Consider the following 24,168-nt stretch of genomic DNA (forward strand, 5'->3'; position numbering starts at 1 on the left):
GGCCAGAGGGCTAGTCCCCGGGTCTCGAGCCCCTCCCCCATGCTCCCCTCCCCCATCCTCGCAGGGAGGCCATCCAGCGACCTTGTACCCCTGCAGCTCAGCCCTGCTGCCCAGCCCACTCCGACCCTCCCGCCTGGTGCCCCTCACCTCATCATGTGTTCTCAATATGCTTTTAAAAGTGCGATCCAGGTTCTCTTCCAGTTCAGCCTCAGCCACTCCCTAAAACAATAAAGAAAGCAAAATGACGGACCCCACAGACATCTTGGCCGCTGTGCCCCTCCCGGATCTGACTGAAAGCAGGATGCCCCCACACTCTGTCCCCTCGGGCCCAAGTTTCATTAGAAGTGCATTCATTGAGATTTTCATACTGAAACACATTTTTAAAAAATGGTTCAAATTAAACACAAGATGCTAACAGGGGTCCTCCCCTGCGAGGCGGGTTTATAGGTGTGGTTTTCTTTTCTGTTTTTCAAAATCCCTACAATGAGAACGTATTGCTTATAATAATCCCTTTACAGGAACAGGGGGTGGGGGCTGGCACAGGAGGAGGCTGGGGGCTGAAGGGTGGTGAGGATTCCAAGGGCTCTGAGAAGCCACGTGGAAAAGCCAAATGCTGTTCCAGTCACACATCTCATTTTGCTGCAATAACTTCAAATCCGTCTCCTTCGATTTGGGCCTAAATTATTACAGTCCATCAGACCAAGGATTGCCTCCCTGAGGGCAGAAAGGCTCCTTGTTAAAGAGCTGGACACAGATCCTTCGTGCTGGCGAATTCCCAGGTCTTTCTGCCTCACGGGAGCCTCCTCACGTTTAATTGCCTACATTTATCTACACCTGGTTGTTTGGCCATTTCCAGAAACAGGCGGACATACAAATCTGAGGTCCTAAGGGTGGGGGCGATGGCTAGATGGGGACCGAAGTAAAGTGCCCTAGTTCTGGGGGCTGGGGAAGAGATTCTTGCTGGAAATGAAGAGTCTGGATTCACCTTCTCACCACCTTTCCTTCTTACTCAGTTCCGTACCCAGGAGCATTTCCGGACACAAAGAACAGGCAGGCAGGTGGCATGGGGCTGTAAGATCCATCAGTGGATCTTAAGGCTGTAAAATCCGTCGGTGGATCTTAATCTACTGGCTCGGGTCTCCCGGCTCCATGGTTTTTAGGGAAGAAAGAGAAAGTGTTAACGCAATCTGTATTTTCCAGGAATTGAAAGCCCTTGGACCTGAGAGCTGGTACAGAATCCGCATAAGGAAAGTCAGCTGTCCCTGAGGTGCAATCCACCAGGGCAGCTGGTGGATTGCAGAAATGACAGATTCATCCTGGAAATGACAGATTCATCCTGGACAGTCCCTGAGGGGACCAGTGTTACTGGAAGAAACTGAGTAAGAGTATAGTGGTGCCTTAGTCCATTCAGGCTGTTGGAACAGAACCGTAAATTGTGTAGCTTATAAACACAGACGTGTATTTCTCACAGTCTGCAGGCTGGGATGTCCAAGGTCAAGGCACCAGCGAAAGCCCGCTTCCTGGTTCACAGATGGTATCTTCTTGCTGTGTCCTAACATGGTGGAAGGGGGCAGGGAGCTCTCTGGGGTCTGTTCTAAGGGCATTAATTCCATTTACGAGTGCTCCACCCCCAAGACTCAATCATCTCCCAAAGGGCCCACCTCCTACTAACATCACATCAGGGATTAGCATTTCAACGTATGAATTTGCAGGGAGGCGGTGGGGAGGCGGTGAACACAAACATTCAGTCTACAGTAATGTGTCAATCTATTTTTTTCCTCTTTTCCAACTGCTCACCGAACGCACCCAGGTAACAACTAAACTGGATTGCAGAATGTTTTCTGAAAGGATGCCCTGCTCCCCCACCTCTCTTATTTAACATAGTGTTACTTCCACCAAGAACATTAACGCCCTTCAGACTGGCCTTCAAGAAGCCTTCCGGACCTGTCCCAAACGCTGCCTTCTCCATGAAGTCCTGCCTTCCCCCATCACCGTAAAATCACTCTACTCGTCTTAGACCCACGGGGCCTTTCACGTGCTCCCCCCGGAGCGCATCCACTCGTATTCCCGGGATTAGCCGTGACTGGGCCTGGATAGAGTAGAGGGCTGATGTTATGTCTGTTCCTCTCCCCCTAGTAATGCTGCCGGAGAGGAGGGTCCTGTAAGCCAGGCCGACGAAGCGTTCTAGTGACTGGTGGCCCTCTGCCCCACACACTGTAAGAGGCCCTCCTCCACCGCACTTCATCTGTTCTGCACTTTGCAAAGCACGAGAGCTGGATCTGCGAGCGGCCAGCGCGGTGCACGGGATGCATCTGTCATCGGGCAGTGCTGGACCCGCAGTCTCAGACTTTCCGAGGAAATTGATGTCGGTGCGTTAATTACAATCTCCTCACATGTGTAAAATTCAATTATGATGGAGAATCAATCACGGCCTTCTGCTAAGAGATGAATGCCAAGGCAAGAAATAGCTATGGAAGGAAGCACATTTTAAGAGGTCGATGGCAGCCCCGGTTCACCCAGCACGTCGCTGCGGTCATCACTCTGATTTATAGAGAGCAGCCCCCAACCCAGAACCACTGTGGTTTATGAGCCCAGGGCACATCTTGGTGTGTGTAGGCCTCTCTGTAGGTCCAGAGGTCTGGACAGGGCTTTGGCCCTCAAATGGTCCTTAAAAAAGCAAACAGATGCCAAAAGGATCAATAAAGATCAAAGGAGGCCAAAAGGCAAACAAATGTATACACCCACATGGAAGTACATCAGGTGAGCAGAGAATGAGGACACAGGTCAGGGCAGAAAGGGGAGAAGCTGTTAATGTTTGTGCTCTGGCTGTGTGCCTTGCTGATGGCGTCGGCTCTCTGTAATTTACAAAAACTCTTTTTCAAGTCCTAAAGAACAATGTAAAGGCTCCTGTCTGCCCAGCAGGATGGGGCACCTCTCTTTGTGCCGCCAAGCATAGGACTTAAACGATAGACTTTGGAATTCTACAAAAGTGGTTTCAAGTCCCAGTTCTGAGAGCTATTAACTGGGTGACTTAACCTTCCGGAGCCTCGGTTTCCTCATCTGTACAATGGGAGTCTTATTTCCTGTAACGCCTGACATGTAAGAGGAGTGCCAATCAATGGCTATCACTGTCATCACAATTATTATCTCTATCACCAAAGTCACCAAATGGCGTCAGAATTGTCCACTTTTGGTCCTGGACCCCTCGCCAGCCTGCGGATTTCTTAGGGGCAACACACTGTACCTGGTTCATATTCTCATCCTTGCCACCATAGCATGGTCAGAGCAAGTACCCAACGAAGGCCAGATGGATGGGAAGGAGAGAGGGAAGCAGGCAGGACAAAAAGGAAGGAATGTGCCATTAAGACTGAGGAGGGAGCACCTTCTCAACAACCACGTGAGTTGTGGCTTCCATTTTTCTGCACGCCACTGCACGCTCACATCCACCAACAAGGTGATTCACCTCCAGCTCTGAGGGGCAGCTGGGCACTGACCTCCAGGACGACATCAAATAAAGGCATCTATCTACTATCACCCAAAAGCTACCGCCTGGGGCAGGCAAGCTGAAAGGAGTTCTACCTCCTGAAAGAAACTCCTTAGAAAGGAAGCCTTTGGAACTCCACGATCCTGGAGCTTGGTCTCAGAGAGCTCTGAGGATGTTTAAGAATCAAGATTTCCTGCTAGGCTACTTAGAAATGGTGTGAGTGACTGGAAGAATAAGAGAGCCACCTTAGAGAATTCGTCAGAATCTCTTGGCCGCTCTTACTAATCAGGTCCACTTTTCTCCCCGCTTCTTCATTTTATGCTCGAAATCACAGACACGTGTAGTGAGAAGGAAACGTCCAATTCTGCCCTCCGTGGTTTCTATGGTTTCCAGACCGGCATCTGCAGCTTCGCCCTCACTCCCGAGACACATCTCTACCGTCTGATACACATGTCCTGGTGGATAGCATGCCTCACTCCTCAACATGATCATTACAATGAACTTTAAAGACTGAGAAAGAAAATGCTGCACTTGATGAAATACATTTTTCATGCATACCCCAGTGTCATCACGCCTCACCCTACTGGTTTGAACAGTGACCCCCAAAGGATAGGCCAAGACCAAACGACCAGGACCTGTGAACCTGACCTTACTTGGAAAGGGGGTCTTGGTGAATGTAATTAAGTTAGGATCTCAAGATGAGGGATGGACAGCCAGGTCAAGGACTGGCGAGGGTTTCTGGCAGCCAACAGAAGCTAGGAGAGGCAGGGAAAGAATTCTCCCTCAGAGGCCCCTGAAGGAACCAAACCCGCTAAGGCCTTGGACTTTCATCCACCAGAACTGTGAGCGAATACATTTCTGTTGTTTGAGCTGCCAAAGTTCTGGCCATTTGTTACGGTGGCCTAGGAAAAGAGATCTACCACTTCAAGGAGTCTCTTGATTTGAGGGGCAGGTAAGAAAGGACAAGGTTAAGAAGGTGTGCAGAGCCTCTGAGGCCCATGGGGCCCACTGAGCAGCAGGAAAACGTGTGTGCTGACCACAGGGGGCGGGATGCAGGGGTTCCCAGGAGCCAAAGCACCCAGACTTCTTACACCCCGTCTTTACTCCCCACGCATACACTCGACTCACTGTCCAATGAGCCCCAGAAAACCAGGGTGCAGTAAAGAAGCCTAAGTTTGTTTAGGCTTCTTTAAACCCTCGCTACTCCTTGACCTGGCTGTCCATCCCTCATCTTGAGATCCTAACTTAATTACATAAACAAACTTAATTACATAAACACACTTTTCACCAAGTGCTGGCAGGGACAGACGTCTGGATCACCTCACCAACCAGGGAAGTTCCCACAGCTGGGAGAGCACAGCAGGCCACCTTCTCTGACTCAGACCCCCGACAGACACCTCCTCCCTCCTCACCAGCTTAGTGGAACTTCTCCTTCATCTTTCCTTTTGTTCTTTGCAGGACGCAGACTAGGTCTGCTGCAGAAGATGCCCATAATTGGGCCTATTGTTTCATGGCTAAGACAGTGGAGACAGCCATTTAAATCAAATGGCAGCTCCCACAAAGCAGGAGCCCAGGCAGCTTGCCTAACTCTATAGCTGAGGCCACAAGACACTGACTCAGGGCGGAGATGGGCAGGTCCCTCTAACTGGTGGGTCGGGCCAGCAACTCGGATTCGTGTTCTGGCTACCCTGATAATTACTTGCATTCCTCTGAAACTCTGGGGCAGAGTTCTCTCAAAATAGGCCAGAAAACATGGCTGGGGTGGCTGTCCCCGGGGCTATACCAGTGGGTGGAGGTATCTGGTACCCAGGCAAAAAAGTGGAAACTGTTTACTACTCTGCAGCTTGGCCGGGCAGACGAGGGGTGAGGGGGCAGTCAGGCCTCAGAGGGGCTGTGAGAAGACCTGAGACACTCTGATGCCACTTTCCCTGGGAGGATCTTCCTGCTTGTCACAACAGCACTAAGTTGGGAAGGCCACCTTGAGGAGGAAGAGCCCGCAGGTTGGGCTGTGATCTCGTTCGAGGCTAGATTATAAACAGTTAGGCTGGAAATGAGAACTCCAAGTTGAAGCCCCTCAGTATTTGGTTCTTTTCACTAGAACAACCCATTTCAGAAAAGAAAAATGAAATGCCAATAGTTTCTCCCAGGGATGGCACCAAAACAAAAACCATGACAAAGACTGGGGAGCAGGGTAGCTCACGGTGGCACATTCTTTTCCAATGTATTATTCCATCAAAATCATGTTCCTCAATGGGAGATTGGTTAGGTAAACAATTATGGTCCACCTTGATTAGGAAGCACCAAGCAGCCATTAAAAGGGACGAAGTAAATCTTGCCCTGGCTGGTGTGGCTCAGTGGATTGAGTCTCAGCCTGAGAACCAAAGGCTCACCGGTTCGATTCCCAGTCAGGGCATATGCCTGGGTTATGGGCCAGGTCCCCAGTAGGGGGTGTGAGAGAGGCAACCACATATTGATATTTCTCTCCCTCTCTTTCTCCCTCCCTTCTTCTCACTCTAAAAATAAATAAATAACATCTTTAAAAAAAACAGGAGTGAGGTAAATCTCTATGTACTGCAGGAAAATCTAAGATCTATTCAATGAAAAAGCAAAATGACTCAAATTGTATTAAAAGTAATGTATACACTCATGTACACACACACACTGAAACATTTTTTAAAAATGGGAAGTACCAAATTATTTAAAGTAGCTAGTTCTGAAGGAGTGAGGGGGGATTTAACTTTTCATTTTATTCAACTCAGTATTTTTTTTAAGTAGCAAGCATAAATTGCCTAAAAAATAAAGGCTGTAACAAATCACCGGCTGTCCCTCTAGCCCGAGGGAGTCAGGGTGCTCTAGGGGTTAAGGAAGACTGGACACCGGTGAGGGAGAAAGATCGTTTGTGGATGTTGAAGTGCCCTTCAGCCAGGTGAAACCCTCTTCTGTGACCAAGACCTAAAATTTCCTTTCCCTACATTTTCTCTCTATTCTCTAGTTTCTCAGCTGGTTAAATACTTAAAAGCAGGTTTTGGTGCTTGGAATCTGCCAAAGCTTGTTATATAGTTCCACACACATGTGTGCATGTGCACGCAAACATGCACACGTGCGTAACATACACCCCGCAACCCAAATAAAGATACACCTATACTTCTTCCTATCTGGGAAGGGGTGAAGATGAACCAGCGTTGGGAAATGAAAGAGGGCAGAGTTAACAGGGCAAACTAGCCACATTCTGATTGGCGGCGGGGCAAAGAGGCTATGAGATGGCCACGGGCTCAGCAAGACGTGAAGAATCTTAAGACTTTAAAAAAAAGAACAGGTCCTGCTAAAATTACTCAGCTGATTCTTTGTCTTTGCTGCCCAGAGCTGCCTCCTTGTCTCCCCTTTCTTACCAATACAAATGCAAAGCCTATCATCCCTTCTCTGGAAAGCGAAGAAATATCCCTTCTCTGGGGAGCAAAGACAGCTTTTAACACTGGCTTCCACCAGACTTGGCAAAATTCCCAGGACAAGACAGTAAACACGTGTGCTAAGGGTTCGAAGAGCTGGGGGTGGGCGTTGGATCTAAACCTGGGATTTGTCTAAGCTGCCCCCTGCAGTGTCCTCTGCAGACAGGAGCAAGAGGTGGGCAGGCTGGGCACCCACCCAGACTGGAGCCTTCCTGAGTCCGGAATGACCTTGAGTCCTCAAGGATGACTCCTCCAGGCTGGAGCAGTGGGGACTGGGTTGGGGGAAAAGAGGCAGAAAGTAAGGGCTGGCTATCAACACCCATCCCTGAAAGCAAAGAGTTTCTGTACACTTTAGGTTTTACTTATTGGTCAGAATATGTTTTCAGCTACAATCTGTTTGAAAACCATCCAGTGAGACCATCCTTTTTGAGAAGAGGAAACCCAAAGGCCAGAGACAGGAAGGGACTTGCCCTGTTACTGAGTAGGCAGCAGCCATGGGGGCAGAGCCCAGGCGAATGGTTTCTCCATGAGACCTGGCTGCGGGCCTACCCGGAGCACCGGGTCAGGGCTCCTGGGTTCCTTTCGGTGGCCAGATCACTAATTTGAATATCTAACCCATCCCTGACAAGTCTTTGCTTGAGAACAGCACCCGACCCCTCGTTAAAACCAGCTGTTGCAACAGAACAGCAGAGTCACTGTTTTCACAAGGAAGGTGGGACGGTGTCAACCTCTGAAACCAAAGCCTTTATCCCACTGGGACTGCAATAAACTCCCATCTCTCCCCTGAGGCCACTTTTTCAATCAGGACTTTGAGCTTAGCCTGGTTTGCTTCTCCGAGAAGTGCAAAGGGTAATCAACCACAGGCTCCCTCCCAGCGTGGCCTAAGGGGAGGCACATGGACTTTGAGGTCAAACAACACCAGGTCAACCTGCACCCAGTGTCGGGCCAGTTAGGGAGCCTGTCGCAGTCTCTGCTTGCTCAGCTGGGAAGGTGGGGCCGACGCCACAGCGCGGTTGCGAACAGAGCTAACTGGCATAGGGCACTCACGCACAGCAGCAGTCGCAACCCAACTGCCCATCAACAGGCGAATGAAGAAACCAAAGGTTGTCTACGTGCACAGTAGGATATTATTTAGTCTTAAAGAGGAAGGAAATTCTGACTCGTGCTACAGTGTGAATGGCACATGCTGGGTGAAATAAGCCGGACAAATACTGTACGATTCCGATGACATTAGTCAAATTTGTAGACACAGGAAGCAGAATGGGAGTTGCCAGGGTCTGGGGGAGGAGCGAGGGGGCAGTTAGTGTTTGGTGGGGACAGAGTTTCAGTTCTGCCGGACGAAAAGGGTTCTGGAGCTGGACAGTAGGAATAATGGCCCCACATCAGCAGAATGCCCTTAACGCCACTGCACTGCACACCGAAAACGGTAGATTTACATCACGGGCGTTTCACAATTTAAAAACGAATGTAGAAAATAATTTAAATGAGTTCGAGCCCATTGATAAACACTCTGACTGAAGATTGATCAAAACACAACATACAGTGAAACTACTACTTCCCTTTTTCTAGCTCCTATAATTACATTACTACAACTTTTTTAAAAAGCAGCCTTTTTCAAAGTTCTGTCTGGAGGAAACCTGGGGAGCCCTGAGGCCAGCCTGCCACCTGACCTCACTCTCCTGCTCTCGGAGGCAACCGTGTGGTCCCCCGAAGGTTCCGTGTGCACTCTCGCACAGGCTGACTGCAGAAGCCGCTCAGACACCCAGCTGAGTCTATTAAGCCAAACATAAAAGGGATCTGAAAAATGAAACACAGTGCTACACTCACTCTCTAAATTGTGTCAGGAAAGAAAAGTTTGTTCAAAAAAATAAAAATGTTATGTACACTAACATGGGCATGTTATTTTTAAGTGAATTAATATTTTAAGCTTTCAATTTCTAGTAGGGCAAACACCCACAGATAGAGATATAATCCACATGAACTAAAACCCTGAAGTCCTTAGTGATTTTTAAGAGTGGAAGGGAGCCTGGACCAGGAAGTCTGAGAATCACTGCAGTAGAGGCACCCTGTGTGAGTGCGACAGCCAAGACAGCCCCCTCCCCGTGGTCTGCTCCAGCAGTCCCTACTGGAACCAGCTGCCCAAGGTCTCTAATTGCCCCCCCACCCCAAGAAGGATGGCTACCACCCAACACTGCCTGGGGGATGGCTGGGTTAGCTCCTCCCTTGGGGCTACAGCCTGGTTCTCAGGCTGTGCCTGCAGGACCAGCAGGCAGAGTCAGTGTCACCTAAGAGCCTGTGAGAAATGCGAATCCTTTGGCCCCAACAAAACCTACTCTATCAGGGCTCTGGGGCTGGGGTCCAGGAACCTAGCCTCCCACTCGGATGACATCTGAGGATCACTGGGCTAGAGAATGTGAGAGTCAAAGCTGGGAGGACCTCCTCAGGCAGTTAATGAGCAAATGAGTCACTTGGAGGACCTCGTTAAGGCGCAGATTCTCATTGGGTAGATGGCAGAGGGCCTGTGATCCCATCACCTGGGATCTCCAGCAAGCTCCCAGGTGATGCTGGGGCTGCTGCTCCCTGCTCCTCACCTGAAACACCAAGCCCATCCCATCCAGCAGCTCTTAGCCTTTACCAAATTATTAAGGTTCTGATGAAAGTTCAGGATTCTTTCCCTGGAAAGATGTGTGCATACGTTAAATTCTGTGGGCAATTTCAGCATGTTCCAGACCTTGCAAAACTCACCTTAAGGATCATGGACAACTTTGTTAGAAACTCTCACCTCCCATGATATTTATCCCCGGGTTAAACAACTTCTAAATGAGTAGCAGGTGCACCACAGCTGAGGTCAGCTGCAGGGCAGGCCAGTGACGCTGATTCCTGATGCTACTCCCAGTGAATCCCAGTGACACGTGGCAGTGATACCCCAGAACACACGTCACCTGAGCTCCAAGGGGCACCTAGGGTTTTGTGGCACATCAGTTGACACCTAGAAATGCCCCATATCTCCAAAGCACACCAGAGGTCACTGCAGGCCTTTCAGGGTCTGCTGCTGCCTGTAATCACAAACCTTACTTCTCCAGAATCAAGATCCTCTTGCCTCTCCTGGCAAGAGGTCGGGAGCTGCTACCAACAAGAGATGGGTTCTACCACCCTCCCAACCAGAGAACAAAGAGGCGGCAGCTCCAAACCAGCACTCAGCCCTCACTCCACAGTTTTGGGGGAGCAGGAGAAGCTGGGGTGCCACCACTCCCCCTCCCATTCCCTCACCACCCCAAATACACACACACAGCAATGTGTCATCACCCGGAAAGGACAGCTGAGCTCCGGAGTTGGTCTCACCGGAGCCATCTGTAAAGTCATCTCTGACTAACAAACGCCAGGGGACAGAGACGCATCAAGTCAGTGAGGAGGAGGAGAGAGAACGGGGCAAGGAGAGCAATACCTTGCTGGGGCCCAAACTTACCGGTTCTTGGAAATAGAGCTGGTAATCAAGAACAGGGTTGGCTCTGATTTTCTCCATTAGGGGCACTTTGGGGTTTGCCGGCATAAAGGGAGTATTCAGGCTTGCCACGGCTCTATGGAAAGAAGAGGCACTGAGACATAGACCCTGAAGACGGGCTGTAAGAACCAGACAGGGCCTTCCATGTCAAACCAAGGCTAGAAGTGGGCACGTGATGTGCACAGGCTCTCACCCAGCAGCGTGTGGTAGGAGGGGATCCCCACTCAGACTTCCTCTCGCCCAGCCCAGTGGTTTTTTTCCCCCATCGAACTGCAGTATTTCCCACGTGCCTTAGATGGAGACAGACAGACAACCCCCACCTTCATACACACTCTGCATGCAGTATATCAACCTTGATTAGGGTATGTGAACAGTACAATCTCTCCCTAGAAACAATGGTTTCTAGTATTCATTGTTTCCTTCCTTCCTTCACTCACTGTGTCTCTTCTGTGCTGAGTATAATTCTACCTTATATACAAGGGGAGAGAAAGTATAAAGTCAGCACTCAAGGAGCTTATCACAATTTAATAAGGAAGGCCATAAGAATAGCACAGAATACCACAGGCATTCAAAGGGATAAGACATTTCCGGACTTGGGCATCATGGAAGCCTGATGGAAATCTGAACTTGGCATCTAATACAGTAAGTAGAGTAACCTTTTGGGGAACCCAGTTGTTAAGAACTGAGCTCTTGTTTTGCTTTTGAATGAGAGAGAAGACAGGGAGAAAAGCTAAAGAGATCAGAAGAAGAGTGTGAACAGATTTTAAGATATTTTAGAAAATGTTTGATAGCATTCTACCATTTGGGCTGTACCAAGTTCTGCAGTGTTTCCTTGTTATAAACGTAGCCAAATGAAAAGTAGCTCGAGCAGTCAGGGAAATACAGATGGCTGCTAAGAGTAATGTTTATTTAATTTGCTAAGACCCCAGGCTGAAATGGGGGGTCAGGCAAGTTCTAGTTTTGGTTGCCAGTGCAAACCGAGTGCAGCTACAAAAACACACCTGACTCTCTGGGCACCAGACCCGCCATCTGAAGTCCCTGCCGGTGCTCTGAAATGCCCTTCTGAGACCTGTGCCTGATGTGAGGATGATCATGAAATGCATGCTAACCTGACACGTGCATGGCCGTGTGCAGGTTACATAGTTGGGTAGGAGTTTGCGGCACTACTTTGTGGTTGAGGAAACCAAGGCCTAGTGGGTGAAGTGCTCGTTCAGGGCAAAACTGGAAGCCACATTTTCCAGTCCTGACCCTCCGTCCAGGACTAGTCTCTCCTGGTGCTTAATTCTGTAAACCCAGCACCCCTGCTGCTTCCCCCACTCTCCTCAAAGTCCACAGTGCTTCTCCTGCGTGCCCACTGAATTCTCAGTCCCTGAATTATTTCTTTGTCCCACTACCAGTAACCAGGGCAGGCCTCGCCTTCTAAGACATTAGCTCACCAAGTCCTCCTTGATGGTGTGCCAACGCGCACCGAGGACTTAAGGGGGTGCCTTCCCAGACAACCTATTTGTCTTCAAGAAGTTTGCTGGGGTTCAAGACCCGAGGAAGGATTTGACGGGAATGCAGCCCCCGTCTTACCCAAACCCTTACTGCTCATGGCCTAATTACCTCACTCTCTCTGGGTAGAAGAGAGCCATGTTCCACACCAGCATGCCTCCCCAGTCGTGGCCAATGAACACGGCTTGCAGGATACCCTAGCAAAGGGTAAAGAAGGAGGGTGACTGTGGGTGGTAGCTACCCCTCCCCTGCCGGTGCCTCCATCCTGCACCGCGACGTGGCTGAGGACGGGGCAGCGTGTCACTGAGCTGTAACTTCAGGAGTGGCTCGGGTGCTCTGCGAAAGCACACTCACAGATGGACGGTGACTGGTTTTGAGTTTGACATTTTAACTGAAGTAAATGGAGGCATTCGATTTTAGATATTTCAAAAGATATTCAAAAAAGTTGTGAAATATTAGCCTACAGAATATTTTCCAAACTTCTTGACTCAAAACAACAAGGGTATCCTATTCCCTGAAAGATGCTTTTCATGAAACAAAACAACAACAAAAAACCTACCTCTACAATGTTCTCCAACATCTCTACCATCCCCATCTATGTAACCCCTCTGCTCACCCCCCACCCACCCCTGCATCCCACTGTCCCCGAGTGGGCCTTTCTGGGCCCCTGGAGAGCTCCGACAGCTGACACCTTGAAAGGTACCATCTCATCTTTAACTGCCCAGACCCAGACAGAATTCTCCAGAGTTTGGTTCAAAATTACTGCTTACCAACTTATCCAGGAAGGTTACCATATCCTAAGAAAGAAAACACACACACAAATCAGAAACTGTGTCCACCCACCTTGGCCACTTCAAGATTAGAAGTACTGTGTTGCCTTTGTTATCGACTGAATTGTGTCTAAAACTCACAGCTGATGCCCTAAGCCTCAGTGCCTCCAAAGGTGACTGTATTTGAAGGCAGGGTCACTAAAGAGGTGATAACGTTAAAATGAGGTCATCAGGGCGGGCCCTCATCCAATCTGGCTGGTGTCTGCACAAGGAGAGATCTGGGTGCCTGAAGACACAGGGAGAAGATGGCCATCTTCGAGCCTCACCTTGAAGCCTCAGACAAAGACGTGCTAGCACCTTAATCTCAGACCTCTGGCCTCCAGAATTGCAAGAGAATAACTGTTGCTGTAGCCACTGAGTTTGTGGTGCTCTGTTACGGCAGCCGGAGCACACGATGCAACGTTCGCGAGTGCTCTCAGGAGTGGCAGACCAGAAGGGGCAACGACTTGGAAACCGAGGGAGGAAACACAGCCCTGACTGGAAACTAGGCTTCTACCCGTGCTGCCCTTATAGGATGCAGAGGCTGTGTGGAAGTGGGGGGTGGGGGGTGGAGTAGGGTTTGGTGGGGAGGAAGGACTCCAGAGCTGTGATGCTGAGATGCAGGCTCTTTGTAATTTTAGTGTGAGCAGCAGCGTTGCTAGTTTTCTGTTTCCACCCTTGACCCCTCCAGCCTTTGCTTTTGTTCTAAGGAGGTTTGGGTGGCAGACTCTCCTCACCTTTGCCCCTCCCTCCCCCTCAAGCTCTGCAATGAGGATCCCCCTCTGCAACAGTGCTTATGCCTGTCTTAGAGTAGTCACTGATCCACACACTAACTCTCAGGTCCGGCCACCAAAATCTGTACCATCTATAGCGATTTTTAAAGTTCCCAGGATGAAAAGACAATGTGGTGGAGCAGCTAAGAGGAGAGCTGTGGGAGCTAATGTAGGGTTCAGACCTGGCTCTACTGGCTGTTAACCTCAGGCAACTACCTGGGACTCAGTTTCATCTCCCATCAAATGCTGAGAGCAGTACTTGAGACACAGCAAAGCTTTAGTAAGAATTATACCTGAGGCCTGGATGGCGTAGCTCAGTGGATTGAGCGTGGGCCTGGGAACCAAAGGATCTTGGTTCAATTCCCAGTCAGGGCACATGCCTGGGTTGCAGGCCAGTTCCCAGAGGGGGACACATGAGAGGCAACCACACATTGATGCTTCTCTCCCTCTCTCCTTCCCTTCCCCTCTAAAGATAAATAAATAAAACCTTTTTTAAAAAAGGAATTACACCTGAATGCTATGAAATGATATTTTCCTAAGATTGAAACGAACACCCACACTTCTGTCTTATATTGGTAAAAATACCGAGATAAAAAGATGTTACAGATGTTTCCCAAAGATCCTTCTTACCTTGCATAACACTTCCATGGAATATTCTTCTATTTCTGCAATTAAAAAGAGAAGAAATACATTCAATATGCAGGGCTAAAATTTACCAACAGCTGGGAGGACGCTTTTACCAAAACAAAAATTCTTGTTCCATCCTCAGATTGATGTAGTCCACTGGTTTTCATTTTTGTTGCCTGTGTTTTTGGTGCCATATTCATGAAATCATTACCAACACCAACGTCACAAGGCTTTCCCCCTATTTTTCTTCTAGCAGTTTTAGTTTCAAGTCTTACATTTAAGTCTTTAATCTATTTTAATTTTTGGTAAGATAAGGTTTAAGATAATGGTCCAATTTCATTCTTTTTATGTGAATAGCTAATTTTCTCAGTGTTTTCCCTATTATATGTTCTTGGCACCCTTGCCAAAGGGTCAGTTGACCATATATGTGTATAATATGTGTGAATTTACCTCTGAGCTCCATATCCTGTCTTAATGCCAGTATCATACTGTTTGATTACTGTAGCTTTGTAATATATTTTGAAATCAGAATGTGTGAGTCCTCCAGCTTTGTTCTTTCTCCAGATTGATTTGACTACTGGTCTGTTGTGGATCCATATGAATTATAGAATTGTGTTTTCTTTTTCTGTAAAAAAATGCTACTGGGGTTTTAATCGAGATTGCATTAACTCTGTAGATTGTTTTTGAGTAATTTGAATATTTTAATGATAAAAGCAATTCCAGAAAGAAAAAGAAAAAAACAGAATTACTAAAGAAGTAGCTCAAGAAAATTTCCAACAACTGAAAGATAATATATCCAGCAAAGTAGACGAGAAAAGACCTATATCACTGCACGATACCATAAAATTTTAGAACACAAGAAATAGTGTCAAGGGTAAGAAAGAAAAAAACAAATGATCACACAGGAAGGCTTATGGATCAGAATGGCATGGGACTTCTTAGTAGCAACAAGGAAAACTAGAAGATAGTGAGACAAAGGCTTCAAAATTTTAGAAAAAAGTAATTTGTTATTTAAAACCCAGTAACAAATGGTTTGAAACTTATACACAAATGATCTCAACTGGGTATGTATGTATTCCAAATTATGCTTGGCTTTAGAATTTATAGCATATAAAATCTTCAACAATAGTTAACATGTAAATTATGGTTTCCTTAAAAATTATAATTAGGGCCCTGGCTGGTGTAGCTCAGTGGATTGAGCACAGGCCTGTGAAGCAAAGGGTTGCCAGTTCAATTCCCAGTCATGGCACATGCCTGGGTTGCAAGCCAGGTCCCCAGGCAGGGGACACGTGAGAGGCAACCACACATTGATGTTTCTCTCCCACTCTTTCTCCTTCCCTTCCCCTCTCTCTAAAAATAAATAAATAAAAATATTTTGTTTGATTATAATTAGGGTATGACTGTAAGTTCCAGTTCCAGTTTCAGTGTACCATTACTAACAGTGCCTCTTTTTACTTTTAATAGTGTTCTGGTTTGAATGAAAAACTGTATTACTAAGTTCTGCCTAGGGGAATCAGGGCACACTGTAGTATAGATGAATAAGAAGACATTTTAATAATTAATTTTTTAAAAAACCCTTGGACACCTTTCCCGGGTGTTTGAACCGAAGGCTGTCCTTCTACCTAAAACACTTCTGCACCATTCAACATCAGCAGTAGCTGCTGATTCAACGTCACAACAATGGGTGGGGGGACTAGAGAGGCTCTACTGCATGGCAACCTGAGGGGCCTGGCTGGGGGCCACCCGAGTGACCCAGAGCCTCAGTCCCCTTCTGCTGGCTTTAGACTCAACACAACAGGCCAACTGTGAGTATGGGGGAAGCAGCTCAGAAAAGGGCGTCGAGCAGCCGGGCTGACTCGCCGAGCTGCCAACAGACTGCTGACAGCGTTGCTGACACCCGAAGGGACCAGGAGTGTGCTGCACGCCTGGCCGCTGCTTCATGTTGCTGCCCCCATACCTGGGATTCTTAAATAGTTTGGGGCTGAGGACCCCTCTGAAACTGATGAAAACAATGAAAAAATGCTCATAAACCCACACGTGGCCTCAGGGGTTGACAGGCCCCCTGATACCCGTTCTTGGATAGATTCCCACTGAGGTCCATTGGACACTGGGTTAAAGAGCTGGCCTATAAATTACCTTATGATCTAACAATTTGATTTCTGGTTATATACCCTAAAGAAATGAAAAGAGGGCCTCAAACAGATATTTGTGCACGCCTGTCCACAGCGGCATTATTCACAATGGTCAAAAGGTGGAGACAACACAAGTGTCCATCAATGAGTGAACAGAAAAATGTGGTATATCCATTCAATGAAATATTATTCAGCCTTAAAAAAGAAGAAAATCATGATGCAACATGAATGAACCTTGAAGACATTATGCTAACTGAAATAAACCAGTCAAAAAAGGATAAATACTGCTTTGGTCCACTTATGTGAAGTCCCCAGGGTAGTCAAATTCATAGAGACAGAAAACAGAAGGGTAGTTGCTAGGGGCTGGAGGGAAGGAGGAATGAGGAGGCATCATTTCATGGGTAGAGTTTCAGCTCTGCGGGATGAAATATGTTCTGGAGCTGGACAGTACATCCTACACTCTACATCCTCATCAACCAGCAGGAGACACACTCAGGGCACAGACCATTGGGCTTCTTGTATTCACTCAGAGTATGAGGAGCAGAGGCGTCTGGGACCCAAACTGCATGGACAGAGGACACTGCAGGAGAGGGGAGATGTAGACTCAGACCCCCTTGAAGGACTGCCTGCTCTGACCTGGGACCAGGGGAAGGCAGTGCAGCTGGAGAGCTCAGACGGTCCGAAAGCATGACCAACAGACAACAGCTGTAAGCCAGCTGACCCACCAGGAGGAGCGGATGACTCTCCATAGCCTTTCATGTCCACAGCTAGTACCCGGAAACCTGCCTGGGCCAGGGCAGGAATCTAGAAAACAAACAATTCACGTGAACTCCAGTTCGGTCTTAAAACTTTTGACTGACACCCCCTCTTCGTTTCCTCTCTCCCCCTCCTCTTTGTAAATGGCTCCATCCCAAGTGCCATGTGACATTACGTGGTATCTTCTCCATGGGACTGGAACGAGCCCACCTGCACAGGGCTGCCATGGACAGTGGTAGGGTCTGTGCACTGCATCTAATGCTGCATCCAAGAACACCTTTCCCAACAAAGGCCTCACAGATTTCTATAATCATTACAAAGACTTCCGGCAGGTGGCAGAGAGTGAAGGAGTCTGCCTTTTTTTAATCTGCAAAGGTAGCATATGGGCTAGTACAGCTCTGAAATCTTAAGAAATCTCCAGCCCCAGTATTTCTGAGGTATCATAGCTGGACTTTGGTTTGGGCTTCTTAATGACATTCAGGCTAGGGCACACCATCTCGACATGCTCCTTGCCTCGCCCTGCCTGGGGCGTGCCTTCACCCCGCTTTCCTTACCTGGTACTTCCAAGAGAACCAGCTCTCAGGAAATCCATGGCAGAGGCAGATGACAGGGCCGGAGCCCAGCTCCACAAAGTGCAGCTGCACCCCAGGCTGTAGGAGAGAGAGGTGAGCAGGAAGGGGCCACTGCACCAGGCTGGGCAGAACCTGGCCCCTCTTCTGTGACGGCCCGGGCCACCGCAGTGTATTTCCAGATCTTGTATGGCCCAGATTTCTCAGCCTAAGACCCCAGTGCTAGAAGATGTCTAAAAGGAGACAACTAACCAAACTATGTACTAAAACACATGGCTTTCATTGTAACTTATTTAAGAAGCTTGAAAAGAGTATAATGTTGGGGAACAAAAACCAAAACAAAACAATTTTGCCTCCTCCCTGAAAGGCCCTTATACTGTCAGAGTTTCTGGTGTGGTTTGTCATATTTTCAATATTAAAACTTGGGATTCATTTTGTGCAGAGCATAATATTCATGACAACATGCAGAATATGATAATTATTTTATTGAAAAGCTGTTTATTTCTTGAATACAATTTTTTTCAAGTTCCCTATACTTTTAGTACTTTCTGGGCTACGTGGGTATGGCAGAGGCTGCTAGGGCTCGACATCTGTGTTCCTCTCTTCTCCCTGGAACTTGGTGGCATGTTCCAGACCTCCCCCTGCCCCCCACTTCCCTGCAGTGGATGTGGCCACATGACCGAGTTCTGGCCAATGGCATATGAGTGGAGGAAGTGTATGCTGATCCAGGGCCTCTACACTGGTCCTCCCTCTCTTTTTCCATCTGTATCTGAATGGATCAGGCCTTGAGGAAGCAGGAATCAGCAGAAAGAAGGAGCCTGGGTGCTTGAATGACCACATGGAGAGAGCCTGCTGTCCACGCTGTCCAAGAAACAGACTCAGTGTTAAGCCACCGAAAGCTGGGGTTGGTCGTGAGGGCACCGAGCCTCCTCTGGCTACAGTGGGGTCTAAGCAAACCAGCCAAAGCTATATGTGGTCACAATATAGGCTGTTTTCCCCAAATGCACTCATCTCCAGCTTTCTGGTGGACATGAAGGGAAAAATGAGTTTCCCATTGTACAAATTCACTTGAAACAAATCTGTTTCACTGTGTCTCAGACTTCTCCCAGCCGGCGTCCCAAACCGGACATCTCAGTCATGGTTCCCAACAAGCTGTTTTGCTCAAGGAAATGGTAGGCTAACCATTCACAAAGCCTTTCATGGGCTGCAATCTTTTTAACCAGAATATGTTCCACAGTCTTCCCTTAAGTACTTGGAAAAGGGAGGGAATCTAACTTTAAATTCCATATTCCTTATGTTGAAAACGTTACACTGTCACTGTCCAATCAAATGATCCTCATCTGCCTCTGTTCTAAGCGGATCCTAACTAAAACCTCGTTCTGCTGCTTCATATTTGAACCAGCTGAGTAACTCAGCAAATACATGTGCTTTCCCCCCTCAAATATGTTAATAAAATTGCCTTAAAGCTGGAAAATGAGCAAGATCTACTACAACCCAGTGTGGGTTGCATCAGCAGCCAGTGGAGATAAATGCAAGAGCACCCCAAAGCCTGGCCTCTGCTGGGGTTCCCCAGAGGTCACTGCCCCAGCTGCTGAATTTGGAGGGGGGGCAGGGGGCTAGCAAGCAGCTCTGACCACCCTCCTTCAAGGTCAAATGAGGAATCTATTGAAACTGGCTGGCTATGCAAGCATCAAGAAAATGACAAGAATAACCCTGTCCATGGGTTATTCTTGTCACCAGGTTACAGCCCAGACACCAGGCCCACGCCAAGAGCCCCTCACTCTTCATGAGTATAGAGGTGAGGTCTGAAGGGACCTTATGAAATGCTCACCCCACCCTGACCCCCTTTAGGACCACCCAGGGTTATAGGAGGGGCTGCACTGACGCTGACCTGCAGCTTCTGATACCACTTTATTACACTCCAACTCCACTCATCCTTTGATGCCCACTTTACCAGGTCGTGTGGCCTGTCCCTCACAGGGCCCGCTCTCAGTGCACCAGGGCACCGCTGTCAGGTCCAGACCTCATCCTCCGATGCAACCACAAGGGCTGTGAATGTTTATCTCAGTGGACTGTAAAATTCCTTGGGTGATGGAAGATCCTCCACTCATCTCAGTATTTCTCCCTGTGCCCAGCCTGTAGCAAATGCTCAATAAAAAATCTGCAGGGTTTTCCTCCAGGACAGCAGGTCTCGCATGATCTGCAAACCCGTTCAGATCAGGCCAGCGCCCCTCTTCATCTGCTGCTATGCCTGTGGTCTGCCTGTGGTATTTCGATTAGTTCTTACAAGAACAATGAGGGAAGGACAACTGACCCTTGACTCACACAGGCTTGAACCGTGTGCATAAGTAGCCTGTTGTTTCCTGGGCTCTCACAGTGTCGGCCACATCACTCCTCATAGCCCAAGGCATGGTCTGTGTCTTTTCATTTTTCAGAAATGATACTCGTGGGAAATATAATTTCCTTATAAACAGTGGCTATTCAACTACCCTTGATATTTAACAAATGTCTCTGTGAGTCATTTTAGGTGACCTGGTTAGAGAGTACTCAGCTGACCGAGAAAGCTCACTTACCTTTATTGGCACGTACCCATGGCTCACATCACTTGGACAGCATGGGGCTGGGAGAGGGGCTGCTGTTTCGAGAAGCTGCAAGTAGGAGACACAGTGAGAGGTGCACCGAGGGAGGCACCTGCAGCTTCCTTCCATGAGGGGCTCTCAGAGACAGTTTCCAGAACCCCAGTGTGCTGGCACCGGAGGTGAGCTCTCAGATGCCCTCTGCCATGGCCTCCTGAGTCCTCTGGGTGACTTGCCAACTCACCATCCTCTCCTATAGTATCAACCTCATGATAAAGCTGTGGACACTGAGACTGAGAGTGGTAAAAACTGTACCTAAATTTGCCATCTTGGTAAATGCCAGGATTCAGACTAGTTCTATTGGATTAGAACACCACTAGACTTCATCTCACCTTCCTTCTAGTCCCACGGAGGCCTCTGGGTTCTGATCAGTGGCATGCAGACAGAAGAGTGTGGCCCGTCAGCTTGGCCCATGGAAATCCCCACCCAGTCCTCTCCATTCTCTTTTGCCTATTTTCCAGCTGAGTGTCTGGTGTGACAACACCTCCTATAAGAGGTGCTGACCTGTCAGTCTACCCTGGGAAAAAGATGGGATTGGCTGGGGAGCTGGACACTTCTGGAGTATGTGGAATTTGGAGCCAGGAGATTTAAACAGAGGGAAGGCAGAAGCATGCCCCTTCATCCCCTCCCTGGCCCTGTTGGGGCTGGGTCATGCCAAGATGGAGTTGTGCACACTAGGCTACACCTCAGAGGACACGTGCCCCATTGGTGACCTGCGGGGCACAGCGTCATCTCCCAAAGCTGCATGGATGGTCCCAGACAACGCTCCTCTTTTCCTCTGAGTTGCTTGGCACAAACAGGTGGGTCAGAGTGCTGGCAGACCAGCAGGCCCTGGAAGCCACATGGCCAGTGGGCAGGCAACAGGCTCCTGGCGTAAGAAGCCGTGGCACGGAGAGGGTGATGTGTGCCCCGTGCACAGACTCCAGAGAGACTGAGGGCAGCCCACCCAGCTGCCTGCGCTCCAAAGAACAGATAAGGATGGAGCAAGATTTCTGGGCATGGTTTTGGGTGTCGGTCTTTGGGGGAGCCAGGAAATTCTCTGGTTCCCCCAAGTTGTGCAACATTTTTAAAAAGACCCTTTTCCTTCTCCACCATGCTTTCTCTTCAGAATATGCCTGTGTTTGGTTGGTGGGCAGCCAATTCCATGTTTGTTCAGTAATACTTGGGCAAGGTTCTTTAAGGTTATGAAGCTATTAGATACACATTTTTATGTATTTGTTAACGACAAAAAGTCAATCATTCTGAGCAAAATTCTATCTCCTTCCATTGAAATCTTAACCCTCAGGACCTCACAATGCAACTACATTTGGAAATGAGGTCTTTAAACAGGTGATTAAGTTAAAAGAGATCACTGGGGTGGACCGCTGGGAGTCAGAATCCAATTTAACCGCATCCTTATAAGTAGAGGAGGGTAGGAGCCACACAGGGGGAGACCATGTGAAGACACAGGGAGAGGGCAGCCGCCTACAAGCCTAGGCTGCCAACACCCCAATCTTGGGTCTCTAGCCTCCTGGGGAGGCTGCTGTCTCAGACACCCAGCCTGTGCTACGTCACGGCAGCCCTAGGGAATGAACGACACCATTCCCTTGAGAAAATGGTTGACACCTTTGAAGTCCATGTAGCTCAGTCAGGTGTAGGGATTCCCTCCTCCCTCCTACCCCATCGCACTGACAGCCCTGAGCAAAGCACAGCATTACTGCAAAATGTCTGTGTAACCATCACTCCTGGACTCAGTGGGACAGGTGGTCTCAGGTAAACTCAAAAGAACAAAAGGTGCCTTGGCTTTGGCGGGCAGGCTAATTCCCACACAGCCCCCACGGAGATCATTAAGGACATCCCATTCTCAATAAGAGTAACAGTTTTTACTCAAAAGCCTTCCTGCAGGCTGGCACAAGTGTGTGTACCAGGAGGAGCCAAGCAGCCACACCTGAGTGCCCGGGGCATGACCAGGCACACAAGGTAGGCACTGGGCTCCCCACTGGGGTAGCTCTAGCAGCTATGCTCTCAATATTCACTCTGAAAAGAACTGGTTGGCTCGGAGAGCACGACTCTCACTAGTATAGATTCTCTCTCCCAGAGCATTGTTTCTCTGTTCATTCGCTGCAGAAAAAGGAAAAAGGTGTTCTTCAAGGACATCGTGCTTACTGCACAACGGGTAATGAACTCCCACCCAAGAGATCTGCATCTGAGAGCCACACCTGAAGCAGTGAACTGCCTGACCACCAGATTCTCCTCTTCTTTCATCTTGTGTACCTACACACAGACGAGTGGTGGGAAGTCTGACTCAGCACACACACACAGTTACCTGCATCCCGGTTACTTTCTCCAGCTCTTGCAGGGCGACGTTGCTGTCGTGAACAAGGATGGTGACCATTCCTAAATCACGGGCTGGCTTCAGATTAGACCCCATGTCATCCAAGAAGACAACCTGAATCCAAATAGCATGGACACTAGCATTACTTCAATCAAAGCAAACCTCATGTACAAAGAACAACACTAGAAAGAAACACATTAAAATATGAATAGAGGTGCCCTGGCCAATGTGGCTCAGTTGAATGGAGCATCGTCCAGTAAATCAAAAGGTCGTAGGTTTGATTCCTATTCAGGGCACATGCCTGGGTTGCGGGTTTGGTCCCACTTACACACGTGCAAGAGACAATCGATGGATATTTCTCTTTCTCCCTCCCTTCCTCTCTCTAATACCAATAAGCATGTCCACACGTGATGATTAAAAAAATGTGAATAGTGGCTATTTTATGAGATGAGATTAAAAATGATTTTTATTTTCATGGAACTATTTATTCTTCAAATTAAAAACATTTAATTGTGTAAGTATCACATATACACAGAGATTTACGTGTTCCCATATACACCTACCAGTTTAGCCTGAATTCTGAAACTGTGAGAAGACTAAGAAAGAGTATAATCACCATAATAATATTAAAATTTATCTAAAAAATCAACATTTATGAATGGACAAAAAACACGTCTGGAAAGGAACCATAATAAAGGCAGATAAGAAAACTGCATAAAGGACTTCTGGCCAAGATGGAGGAATTGGTAGACACACTGTGCCTCCTTGCACAACCAAAAGGACAACAATAGTTTAAAAACAGAAAACTGACAGAAAATCGAACCATATGGAAGTCTCACAACCAAGGAGTTAAAGAAGACACATTCATCCAGACCAGTAGGCAGGGCAGAGGTGGGCAGCTGGGAGGAGAGGACTCGAGGCAAGGTGGTGGCTGGAGGACTGGGCAGATAAACCGGGAGGAACAGCTGGGGGGCGAGATGGACCATGCAACCCAGGGTCCCAGCTCAGGGATATAAAGCCTCCAACCTCTGAGTGAAAACACCTGTGGGGGTTGAGACGGCAGTGGGAGAAATTCCCAGCCTCACAGGAAAGTTCATTGGAGAGACCCACAGGGGTCTTCTACTAGAACATAACTGGAAACCCACCCAGGAACCAGCACCAGAGGGCCCAACTTGCTTGTGGGAAGTGGGGGAAAATGACTGAAATCCAGCAGAGAGCGGAGCAAGTGTCATTGTTCCCTCTCAGACCCCTGCCCCGCATACAGAGTCACAACACAGCTACATGAGTTGCCCCACCCTGGTGAACACCTAAGGCTCTACCCCCATTACGTAACACGTGCGTCAAGACAAAAAATGGCCCAAATGAAAGAACAGATCAAAGCTCCAGGAAAAATACAACTAAGCAACAAAGAGGTAGCCAACCTATCAGATGCACAGTTCAAAACACTGGTGATTAGGATGCTCACAGAACTGGTTGAATTTGGTCGCAAATTAGATGAAAAAATGAAGGCTATGCTAAGTGAAGTAAAAGAAAATGTACAGGGAATCAATAGTGATGGGAAAGAAACTGGGACTCAAATCAATGGTGTGGACCAGAAGGAAGGAAGAAATATTCAACCAGAAAAGA

At 48.2% G+C, this 24,168-nt stretch overlaps 1 protein-coding gene across 2 annotated transcripts in view; it reads right to left on the reverse strand.

The window, feature by feature from the left end:
- Window positions 1-24,168, reverse strand: part of EPHX2 (epoxide hydrolase 2) — a 47,344-nt gene that overhangs the window by 9,234 nt on the left and 13,942 nt on the right. For both annotated transcript variants that reach the window (XM_037042241.1, XM_037042240.1), the window contains exons 5-13: window positions 22,534-22,656; window positions 20,166-20,240; window positions 17,578-17,673; window positions 16,993-17,071; window positions 14,139-14,173; window positions 12,697-12,723; window positions 12,038-12,123; window positions 10,397-10,508; window positions 148-219 (exon numbers count right to left, since the gene is read on the reverse strand). In XM_037042241.1, coding sequence (XP_036898136.1) covers window positions 148-219; window positions 10,397-10,508; window positions 12,038-12,123; window positions 12,697-12,723; window positions 14,139-14,173; window positions 16,993-17,071; window positions 17,578-17,673; window positions 20,166-20,240; window positions 22,534-22,656 — 705 coding nt within the window. The remainder of the gene's footprint in view (window positions 1-147; window positions 220-10,396; window positions 10,509-12,037; window positions 12,124-12,696; window positions 12,724-14,138; window positions 14,174-16,992; window positions 17,072-17,577; window positions 17,674-20,165; window positions 20,241-22,533; window positions 22,657-24,168) is intronic.

The sequence above is a fragment of the Sturnira hondurensis genome, unplaced genomic scaffold, assembly GCF_014824575.4.
Source record: "Sturnira hondurensis isolate 20B ecotype Veracruz unplaced genomic scaffold, ASM1482457v3 Scaffold0003693, whole genome shotgun sequence".
Taxonomy (NCBI): Eukaryota; Metazoa; Chordata; class Mammalia; order Chiroptera; family Phyllostomidae; genus Sturnira; species Sturnira hondurensis.